The following is a 12018-nucleotide window of genomic DNA, read 5'->3' as shown; positions in this document are numbered from 1 at the left end:
GGAGGGAGGGGCCAGGAGCGCTGGCGGGGTACCTGAGAAGAGGATCGGGGCGACTCAGTGCAAATCCACCGCACCGGGGAGGTAAGTATGACATACAGTCACCGGTCACTTAATTAGGCACACCTTGCTAGTACAGGGTTGAACTCCCTTTTACCTTCAGACCTGCTTTAAAGTGGATGTAAACCCAATTTTTTTTTCCTTGCTGTCACAATGTAGAGTAAAAGATTTCCTATCATCTGTGCTCAGTCTTGCCATAAAGAGTTAATCCAGCTCTGAGCAATCCTCTTTTCTTTTTTCAGTGAAATAAACGGACAAACAGGAGAAACAAACAAACAAAATTGGCGTCCTTTTTTCCCCACAAATAGAGCTTTCTTTTGGTGGTATTTGATCACCTCTGCGGTTTTCAGTTTTTGCGCTATAAACAAAAATAGAGCGTCAATTTTGAAAAAAAATTATATTTTTTACTTTTTGCTATAATAAATATCCCCCAAAAATATATAAAAAAACTTTTTTTCCTCAGTTTAGGCCGATACGTATTCTTCTACATATTTTTCGTAAAAAAATCGCAATAAACGTTCATTGATTGGTTTGCGCAAAAGTTATAGCGTTTACAAAATAGGGGGTAGTTTTATGGCATTTTTATTAATATTTTTTTTTTACTAGTAATGGCGGCGATCAGCGATTTTTTTTCGGAACTGCGACATTATGGCGGACACTTTTGACACATTTTTGGGACCATTGCCATTTTTATAGCGATCAGTGCTATAAAAATGCATTGGATTACTATCAAATTGCCACTGGCAGGGAAGGGGTTAACACTAGGGGGCGGGGAAGGGGTTAAGTATGTTCCCTGGGTGTGTTCTAACTGTAGGGGGGGGGTGGACTCATTAGGGGAAATGACTGATCGCTGTTCATACATTGTATGTATTTGTATTGTATTCTAGTGGCCGCTTAGAGAGCCGACATTATACTACAGGCTCTCGCGCAGGGGAGCCGACCTGCTGCCGTCAAACTGTGGCGGCTGGTCGGCAAGTAGTTAATTCTTCACAAAGTTGGCGTTGCACTGATTAGGACAGTGCCATTGCCAGCAAATGCTGCCGATTTGGCATGCGATTTGAATCGCTCCAATGTGAACCAGGGCTAACATCACTTTAGGCTTGACTTGAAACCTACATGATTTTGTGTATATAATTGTTCTCTAACACATACACAAAACCTACGAAATGACACCAATCCATCACAGGGGGGGGGGCAAATGAAGGGTGAAAGTGTCAGAGAAACAACTCTGAATATTCTGCTGCTGTGCGGGTTTCTATTTGTGTCCTGGCAGAGAGCTGCGGCACGTCTGCGCACACTACGGTTGCCATCTCATCCCTTTAAAACCAAACACATGTTAATTACACAGGTTCTGTGGATGATTAAGTAGTAATTATACTCCGTTGGGCCTTATATGCATTAAATTAGCCTCAGAACCTGTGTAATTCATATGTGTTTGGGTTTAAAGCGTTGAGGTGGCAACTCTAGCGCACACGGAGGATTCCGGCACATACTGGATTGGGGTATCAGACCTTGTAGAGACCTGCAGCAGGTGTGGGAATCCCCTATAGCGCCCCAGGATGGACAATCCCTTCATGAATGTTTGAGGGGGGCATCGCAGGAAGTGGCAGGGTCTCCCTGTCATTCTCGGCCAGGAATTGTTGGGCTGCACTATAAAAAAGGTACACCAGGTTTAGAAAAATGGGGAAACACTCCAATGGTGTAAGATGGAGGAAACCAGGGAGAATAACATCTTCTCATGGGGGAGAGGCCACTTTCAAGGAGTAGTAAACTTTAAAAAAAAAATAAAGATTTCCACCTGCAAGGTAAAAGCATGGTGTACTAGAATGCATGGCATACTAGCATATTATGAAATACCTTAGAAACTATGCCCTCCAACGGCGTGCTGTCACCACCACGAGGCTTCCATCTTCCCCCAATCTTCCTTCTGGGTTTCCAGGCTCCAGACACTGGAATTGCTAAGCCGCGATAACATCACTCCTGCGCATACGCCTTGGAGTCATGGCATGGAACTCTGAAGGAATGGCATGGGTATGCCTGACGTCACTGGCTGCTGCTCTCTGGAATATCAACTAAACAGTGTACGAGATATTCATCTTACCTACAGTAGGAGTGGGTGGTCCATAACGGATGCAGTCTCCCTAGTTTGCACGTGGGGTGCCAGTGTCCCGACGAGGTGGGTCCCCCGTTGGATAATGTCAGCCCTGTCCTGCGGAGGCGCAGCGCTTGCGCAGTACGGAGCACAACGGAGCCGCCAAAAATGAACAGTTGTGAATCATCTGTACACGGTGCCTGCGCAATGAACAGGACATTGTGCCACACGCTCCCGATGCTCATGCAACTCTGCAAGGGGCGGGTGTATTACTATTATATTGTGTAAGGGGCAGATGGCTAAAAAAGAAGCCAAATTTTAAATTGATGGCCAGAGCCGATAACTTGGAGGTGGTTTAATCAATAAACTACACGTCTTTGCGGGGCGTGTTTAAACAACTGAAGGGCGGGGTTTGCAATGTTGATGCTCTTTTTTAGCCATCCGCCCCTTACACGATATGATAGTAATACACCTGCCCCTTACACGATATAATAGTAATACACCCGCCCCTTGCAGAGTTGCACGAGCATCGGCAGCGTGTGGCACAATGACGTTTTCATTGCGCAGGTGCCGTGTACATTCACAGCTGTTCATCTTCGGCGGCTCCGTTGTACTCCGTACTGCGCAAGTGCTGCACAATACAGGGGGGGCATTATCTAACGGGGGACCCTACTCGCCAGGACACTGTACTCATTTTTTTCCTTTCAAGCCACATGATTAGAGCCTAAGGCTCTAATTGGCTAAAAAAAGGTTGGGCTCTGGGCGCAGAGCAATGCACTCCGAACCCACCCACTTGTGACACTAGTGGATCAATATTCCCTTTTGTCCTCCAGCTTTTTCTCCCAGCCGATCAGGACAGGAGGCAGATTGGGTTGGCCAGGAGGAGAAGCCCCGACCGTGGTGGGGTGAGTTCTGGAGGGGGGTTTGTTTACCAGCCGCCACTGCCTACAGGCAGGGCTGGACTGGGACAAAAATTTGGCCCTGGACTTCATCCAGACCGGCCCACTTTAATTCAATAAAATGCTGCCCCCACCCCCCTGAAAAATCACGCCCACCAAAAGGCCCCTACATCCATTATTGTATATCATGAGAGGGTGAGAGAGAGGGGAATGAGAGAGAGAGAGATAGAGAGGGAGGGTTGAGGGAAAGGGGGTGAGGGAAAGGGGGTGAGTGTAAGAAAAAGAGAGTGAGTGTAAAAGAGAGGGGGTGAGTGTAGGACCCCTTTTTACACTGAGGCGTTTTTTGGGTGCCTGTAAAGCAGTGTTTCTCAATTCCAGTCCTCAGGCCCCCCCAACAGGTCAGGTTTTCAGGATTTCCATTATTTTGCACAGGTGATTTGATCAGTTTCACTGCCTTAGTAATCACCACAGCCTTTTCATCTGAGGGAAATCCTGAAAACCTGACCTGTTGGGGGGGCCTGAGGACTGGAATTGAGAAACACTGCTGTAAAGCGACTGAAAAATGCTTCCGCTGCAGTCCCAGTGTGAAAGCCTGAGTGCTTTCACACTGGGGTGCTGCCAGGGCGTTAAAAAAGTCTTCCAAGCAGCATCACTGTTTTAAGAAACGGCCAACTGAGCCATCAGCCCACCGGGAAACTCCTTGTAGTCCCTATGGCCAGTCCATCCCTGCTTACAGGTATGCTTTATTATAAACTTCCCTGTAGGTACAAATCACTCGAGGGGTTTACTAGCACCTTAACCACTTAAGGACCCCTTCATGCTGATATATGTCGGCAGAATGGCACGGCTGGGCACATACATGTACCGGTACGTGGCTCTTTAAGCCCAGCCCTGGGGTCGAAGCTCCGTGACCGTGGCCGCAGGACCCGCGGACCCGATCGGTCACCGGAGCTGAAGAATGGGGAGAGCTGTGTGTAAACACAGCTCTCCCGTTCTTCACTGTGGCGCCATCATTGATCGTGTGTTCCCTTTTATAGGGAAACACAATCAATGACGTCACACCTACAGCCACACCCCCCTACAGTTAGAAACAAAGATGAGGTCACACTTAACCCCTTCAGCGCCCCCCTGTGGTTAACTCCCAAACTGCAATTGTCATTTTCACAGTAAACAATGCATTTTTAATGCATTTATTGCTGTGAAAATGACAATGGTCCCAAAAATGTGTCAAAATTGTCCGAAGTGTCGATGATCGCCGCCATTAGTAGTAAAATAAATAATGAATAAAAATGCAATAAAACTATCCCCTATTTTGTAAACGCTATAAATTTTGTGCAAACCAATCGATAAACGCTTATTGCGTTTTTTTTTTTTTACCAAAAATATGTAGAAGAATACGTATCGGCCTAAACTGAGGAAAAATAAATGTTTTTATATATTTTTGGGGGATATTTATTATAGCAAAAAGTAAAAAATATTGAATTTTTTTTTTTAAATGTCGCTCTATTTTTGTTTATGGCGCAAAAAATAAAAACCACAGAGGTGATCAAATACCACCAAAAGAAAGCTCTATTTGTGGTAAAAAAAGGACGCCAATTTTGTTTGGAAGCCACGTCGCACGACCGTGCAATTGTCAGTTAAATCGACGCAGTGCTGAATCACAAAAACTGACCAGGCCCTTTAGCTGCCTAAAGGTCCGGGTCTTAAGTGGTTAAAGAGAAAGTAAACCCTGCAGGGAAAAAAAAGTAAACCCTGCAAAGTAATGTAATGTCATAATGTACTAGTACGTATCGCATACTAGCACATTATGTGCAAAAGCCGTCCGCTGCAGGCCACATCCACGTTTGCCCCTCTTCCTTCCGGGGCCGTGGACTCCGCCTATGTAAATGGCCGGAGCCACGTGACGTCACTTGCACGCAGAAGCCGCCAATCATGGCATTCGCACCTGAATAAATCGCACAGGCAATGCGCATGCGCTGATGACATTATCAGCAGTGTATACAGTAAATATCTCCTGATAGAAGATATTTGCAGTACCTATAGGTAAGTCTTATTCTAGGCTTACTTCTAGGTACAAGTAATGCAGGGAGGTTTAGTGAGCAGTGTGTAAGTACACAGAACATAGTGTGGAGATGTCCATAGAAGAGAAGTGTAATGAGGCGCACACACACCCCCCAGCCCGGCTTCCTCACACACTCTCCATCACGTGCGTTCCGTATTAAAGGCACACCACGTGACCCGGCAGTGACAGTCAGCTGCCCGACAGTTTTGTATTTGCCGGTACAAGGCGGAGGATGCGCGCGCAGCTCCCGGAACCGGGCTACACACAGAGACCCAACAGCAGCATGTCAGAGAACGGCGGGGAGACGGTGTCCGGTGACCAGGTGAGTGCTGGGGAGGATGTGACGTCACGCCGGGGCGGTGCCTGTGAAGTACCTGTATAGTACAGAGTTGTATGGAGGGGCTCCTCATAATGAGTTCATTGCCACACAACATGTTACACAAGGTGCTGAGTGACTAAACTTTTTATGTTGTTTTAGTGTAGAGGGATTAGAATTAGGCGAATGCATTTTTTATTTACAATTATCAGCGAAAGTGAAAGAACATCCCAAATGTTAGTTTGTCACCAGAACAGGAATAGCAGGAAAATCTGCCAATGGGGACACGAGTTCCGGTGACAACCACTTCCTGTTTTGGCGAAGGGACAAAAAACCGACAGGGGCTCTAATCCTGCCACTGGGACGCGGTGCGGGAAAGGTGCGTCCCGTGTATGTTTTCCCGCACAGCACACGAATGCCCTTGCAAGACGCATATGGTGCCAATAATTAACGACACCCCAGTCGCATTTTGTGACCCACCCCACGTCCTGCAGTACCACGCGCCTTGCTGTGGGGTGATCTGGAGAAGTGCTTTTTCCACGTTCCAGTACGTTTCACAGCCCCGTGAAATGAATGTGAAAACCGGGATGTACACGTTCTTAGGGAGAGTCACTGTCCCAGTCCTCAAGCTGATTGTCATGGAATGGACATTGGACAGATATCAGCCACTTTGTGACCCCCCCTTTTCTGGTGACGGCTGTCAAAGGTGAGATTCTTCTTCTTGCTGTGGTTCTGGAACAGGAAGTGAATGGAAATCTTCCCCTTGGGGACACAATAGAAAAAAGATAAAAACAGAAAGTGGAAGTAAATGAATTTTAAAACCATCTTTTCTAATAGATTGTGGGTGTCTTCTGTCCTAGTCTAGGCTCACACATGTTACCACACACTGGGGTTGATTTAATAAAACCGGAGAGTGCAAAATCTGGCACCCAATCAGCTTCCAGGTCATTGGACGTTTTTGCAGCTGCTTCTAGGGGCGTCAGGCGTTCTTTACAGCTTGATGGCCAATTCACAGTAGACTCAGTTCGGTTCAGTTCTGTGTGCTTTTTTTCTGCACAAAATGCATGCACAGTGTTTTCCATGTATTCCAATGGCTCTAGTTCACACCATGCAGTCAGTTTCTGCACCGGAAGCTGACTGCATGGTGTGAACTAGAGCCATTGGAATACATGGAAAACACTGTGCATGCATTTTTAGTGCAGAAAAAATGCACACAGAACTGTACAGAACTGCATCTGGTGATTCTCATGATTTTTACATGTAGGAGAGAAGTGTCAGAATTGGCCTGGGTGGCAAGGGGTTAATTACCATAAGAAATCTACACATTATTATAAGCCCTGTGATCTCATCCTCTCAGTCTGCTGCAGAGTGCGTCAGGTTGTATTTAAACTGGCCCCTCTGTATGTAGCTTCTTACAGGCTGCCCCGAATCTCCGGACCATAAATGATAGCAGCCCCATAGTTGCCGAGCTACAATCCTCGAAGTCGACCCCCCCCCTTTTTTTATTTTTTTTGATTATAATTTTTTTGGGGGCAAATGGGCCTATCTTGAGGAAGGGGCCTGAAGCTGCAGCTCCAATAGCCCCTATGGAAATCCAGCCCTGAACAGGTGCTGCCATGATGGATCTGAATTGACAGGTGCTCTTTAAATGTAAGGACTCATTCTTGCATTCTTCTGGTAGTTAGAATCTTTAATATTTGCAAACACAATGAAGGTTTCCTATTTAGAATAATAAGCTGTCAGGTTAGTAAAACACCGATTATCACAACTGATTCAATCATACAGTTTGTAGTGTACATAGATTTGCAAAACGATGGGATAAAGGAGTATTTATGAACTTTGAAAAGGCAATATAATGCACATTTTGCCGTGTGCTAAAACAAGTGGTAATAACATGTAAACCTGAATGTGGCAAAAAGCTCCGTGAGGGGTGTGGTGACACGCAGGGTGTTGCACTGCGGTGTGGTGACGCGCAGGGGGTTGCACTGCGGTGTGGTGACGCGCAGGGGGTTGCACTGCGGTGTGGTGACGCGCAGGGGGTTGCACTGCGGTGTGGTGACGCGCAGGGGGTTGCACTGCGGTGTGGTGACGCGCAGGGGGTTGCACTGCGGTGTGGTGACGCGCAGGGGGTTGCACTGCGGTGTGGTGACGCGCAGGGGGTTGCACTGCGGTGTGGTGACACGCAGGGGGTTGCACTGCGGCGTGGTGACACGCAGGGGGTTGCACTGCGGCGTGGTGACACGCAGGGGGTTGCACTGCGGCGTGGTGACACGCATGGGGGTTGCACTGCGGCGTGGTGACACGCAGGGGGTTGCACTGCGGCGTGGTGACACGCATGGGGGTTGCACTGCGGCGTGGTGACACGCATGGGGGTTGCACTGCGGCGTGGTGACACGCATGGGGGTTGCACTGCGGCGTGGTGACACGCAGGGGGTTGCACTGCGGCGTGGTGACACGCAGGGGGTTGCACTGCGGCGTGGTGACACGCAGGGGGTTGCACTGCGGCGTGGTGACACGCATGGGGGTTGCACTGCGGTGTTATTTGACACGCAGGGGGTTGCACTGCGGCATGGTGACACGCAGGGGGTTGCACTGCGGCGTGGTGACACGCATGGGGGTTGCACTGCGGTGTTATTTGACACGCATGGGGGTTGCACTGCGGTGTGGTGACACGCGCAGTCATCCAGTGCACTGCAAAAAAAATCAGACATTCTGCATTATACCGCAGCTCACCACATAACACATGACACCAGTGCTGCTGTGTGAATGAGGCACACAGAAAACAATTGCAGTGACCTGCGCTTATCTAGTGTGGAAAAACGCAGGTCACTGCTGATAGTGTGAATGGACCGACCAATCAGGAAGCCAAAGACTCGGGACCCAGAAGAAAATGAAAGCACTGGTGATTATTGAGGGGAGCGCTGTTTGTCATAAAGTATGCTGTGCATAATTACACATTGTGGCAAAAAGCTCCTGGAGGCCCCACATTTTCATTTTGTTGTTGTTACTTCCTCTTCTACTCTTCACCATATCAAAATAGCCAGAGTTTGACTTAAAGTGGTTCTGAAGGCTGAAGGGTTTTTTTTTTTATTTTTTATTTTTTTACCTTCATGCATTCTATGCATAAAGGTAAAAAATACCTTCTGTGTGCAGCGGGACTGGCCTCAAATGATACACAGACATTAAATGAATCACCTTGCATACGTTGTACTTGTTTATCAGCAGTCTTCTCTTCTCTACATCAATTAAAAGTACAGAATATATAAGCTTGTCTGAGAGTTTAGAAAAAAGGGGGTGGGGAGCTAAGGGTACACTCTGCAGATATCAGTGAGAAGTTCTGAGCTCTGATTGGAGGGAAGAGACACATCTTCCTTCACACAGGAACAGAGCTGAGTCTGTCAATCAGCTGGAGACCCCTCCCCTGTCACTTTTTTTCACTTGGTGTCAGGAAAACTTGTCAGAGGTGATTCATGCTGATAGCAGAGGAAGGAAGGAGCAGACAGAAATCACACTTGGTGCTCTGGTTTGAGACCAGTACACACTATAGAGGGATATGCTCTGTTCTTATTTCATGTCTGAGCTTTACAATCACCTTAAAGCTACTCTCCAACTTTTAGTAAAGTTTAGGTAGGGCCCTTTCACATGGGCATTTCAAACAGGTCCACCTGTCCGTTTTTTCACATGGATCTGATTGGAAGCTGTATGGTCAGGCTGATGAAAATGAACTTGTGTCTGTTTAGGCCTCATTCACATGGGGCAGTTTGATCCGCACCCTGTGGAGGGCTGTGTTTACTCAGCATGGTGATGCACATTGTGTTTGGTGCTTCCCCATGCCAACAGTCCCATTGTTGTCTATTGGGACACTGCGGTTGCACATAGCCGCTTTTCCCAATGTGACATCCATGCAGGTACACAGGCCCAAATGCCCCCGAACCACAGAGATGTCATATTGGGAGCAGCAGCTGTATCCCAAAAGACATCAATGGGGATGTACCTGTGCATCCTCGAGCGTGTAAGCATGGCCCTGCATGGGGTGGGGCATGAATCAAATTACTCTGTGTAAATGAGGCCTTACGCCCACCTACCTCCAAGTTCATCTAGGTCCGAAAAAAAAAAAACACATGGAAAGTTGACTTCATTTGGGGAAAAAAAAATTATGAAAAAAGGACTTTCTGTGGAAAAAAAAATGGAAAAGGACTTCATCTGGGAAATAAAAAAAAGGAAATGAAAAAGGACAGCACCCTTTTATGCTTCTCTGGACCTAAACTTGACAAATCAGAGCTAGCCTGATTTATGTAGACACAAGTCCATTTTATCTGGCCACTCATAGAGCCATCACCGATCTGCCCCTGTCTGTTGTAGACACAAACTAAACTGGCATGGATTGATGTTCACCAATTCAGCAGCATTTTACAAGATTGAGTTCCATCCTCCTAGGTAGGTGCCCTGTGATTCTCCCTGTAATTTCAGATGGGGAGTTCTCTCTTGGTATACAGCCTCCCGAAAGTGCTGCTAGCATAGAGACGGCCACTTTGCTACACCTGTCTCTGGCTCCCAACACTTGCCTGAGACAAGCAGTGGCAGAAGGAATGCAGAGGGACAGACACTGACACAGCTTGCCTCTCTCTGCTTTCCTCTATCTGCTTTCCTCTCTCTGCTTTCCTCTCTCTGCTTTCCTCTCTCTGCTTTCCTCTCTCTGCTTTCCTCTTGCCACTGTTTGCCTCCGGTAAGGGAGCCAGAGATCCAGTAGGTGTTTGCTAGCAAAGCAGCCACCTCCCTTCTAGCTGCAGTGTTGGACAGCCATGTTCTAATTTTCCTGTTCCATATCTCAGCCAGATTATCTGGGAATCTAGAAACATGGAACTAAGTACTATACGTAACTGAATAATGTTTTTTTTTTTAAAAAAAAGGTAATTCTTCTCTGAAATTAACTTGACCCTTTGCCCTGAATTCCTGGCTGCCACTGTTTTTTTTAAAGGTGCTTCACCAGGGCTGGTAACTTCCTGCTGGCTTGACTGCCGAGAGAGTTATTGACTTGAAACAAGCATCGCAACAAAATAAATGGGCTTAGTTTTTAAGTTCTATGACTAAGCTCATTCCTAAGTGAAATACGTATTTGCCTTAGATTACCAGTGTTTAAACTACAGGTGATACTCGAAAAATTAGAATATCGTGCAAAAGTTCATTTATTTCACTAATGCAACTTAAAAGGTAAAACTAATATATGCAAAGCAAGATAGTTCAAGCCGTGATTTTTCATAATTGTGATGATTATGGCTTGCAGCTCATGAAAACCCCAAATCCACAATCTCAGAAAATTAGATTATTACATGCAATCAATAAAACAAGGATTGTACATAGAACAATATCGGAGCTCTGAAAAGTAGAAGCATGTATATGTACTCAGTACTTGGTTTGGGCCCCTTTTGCAGCAATTACTGCCTCAATGAAGCATGGCATGGAAACTATCAGCCTGTGGCACTGCTGAGGTGTTATGGAAAACCAGGACGCTTCAATAGCGGCCTTCAGCTCTTCGCCATTGTTCGGTCTCATGTCTCATCTTTCTCTTGGCAATGCCCTATAAATTCTCTATGGGGTTCAGGTCAGGCGAGTTTGCTGGCCAATCAAGCACAGTAATTCCACTGTCATTGAACCAGATTTTGGTGCTTTTGACAGTGTGGGCAAGTGCCAAGTCCTGCTGGAAAATGAAGTTAGCATCCCCATAGAGCTTGTCTGCGGAAGGAAGCATGAAGTGCTCCAAAATCCCCTGGTAGATGGCTGCGTTGACCCTGGACTTAATGAAGCACAGTGGACCAACACCAGCAGATGACATGGCTCCCCATATCAACACGGACTGGAAACTTCACACTGGACTTCAAGCATCTTGCAGTGTGTGCCTCTCCATTCTTCCTCCATACTCTGGGTCCTTGGTTTCCAAATGAGATGCAAAATTTGCTCTCATCAGAAAAGAGGACTCTGGACCACTGAGCACCAGTCCAGGTGTGTTTTTCTTTAGCCCAGGTAAGACGCTTCTGACGTTGTTTGTTGTTCAGGAGTGGCTTGACAAGAGGAAGAAGACATTTGAATCCCATGTCCAGGATCCGTCTGTGTGTGGTGGCTCTTGTTGCACTGACTCCAGACTCAGTCCACTCCTTGTGAACGTCCTCAACACTTTTGAATGACCTTTTCCTGACAATCGTCTCCAGGCTGCGGTCATCCCTGCTGCTTGTGCAACTTTTTCTTCCACACTTTTCCCTTCCACATAACTTTCTATTAATGTGCTTTGATACAGTATTTTGGGATCATCCAACTTCTTTTGGAATTACCTTTTCAGGCCTTCCCTCCTTATGGAGGGTGTCAATGATGGTTTTCTGCACAACTGTCAGGTCAGCAGTCTTTCCCATGATTGTGATTCCTACTGAGCCAGACTGAGAGACCATTTAAAGGCTCAGGAACCTTTTGCAGGTGTTATGATTTAATTAGCTGATTAGAGTGGGACACTTTGAGCCTAGAATATTGCACCTTTCACAATATTCAAATTTTCGGACATTGTGGATTTGGGGTTTTCATGAGCTGTAAGCCATAATCATCA

General features: G+C 46.7%; 1 protein-coding gene across 1 annotated transcript in view; it reads left to right on the top strand.

The window, feature by feature from the left end:
* The first annotated feature begins 5284 nt into the window (after window positions 1-5284).
* The window catches only part of LRMDA (leucine rich melanocyte differentiation associated), a 1236952-nt gene continuing 1230218 nt past the window's right edge, over window positions 5285-12018 (top strand). The window contains exon 1 of the mRNA XM_040320646.1: window positions 5285-5432. Coding sequence (XP_040176580.1) covers window positions 5343-5432 — 90 coding nt within the window. The 5' untranslated portion in view covers window positions 5285-5342. The remainder of the gene's footprint in view (window positions 5433-12018) is intronic.

The sequence above is a fragment of the Rana temporaria genome, chromosome 8, assembly GCF_905171775.1.
Source record: "Rana temporaria chromosome 8, aRanTem1.1, whole genome shotgun sequence".
Classification (NCBI taxonomy): Eukaryota; Metazoa; Chordata; class Amphibia; order Anura; family Ranidae; genus Rana; species Rana temporaria.
The sequence above is the reverse complement of the archived record's forward strand: the minus strand, read 5'-3'. Positions and strand labels throughout refer to the sequence as shown.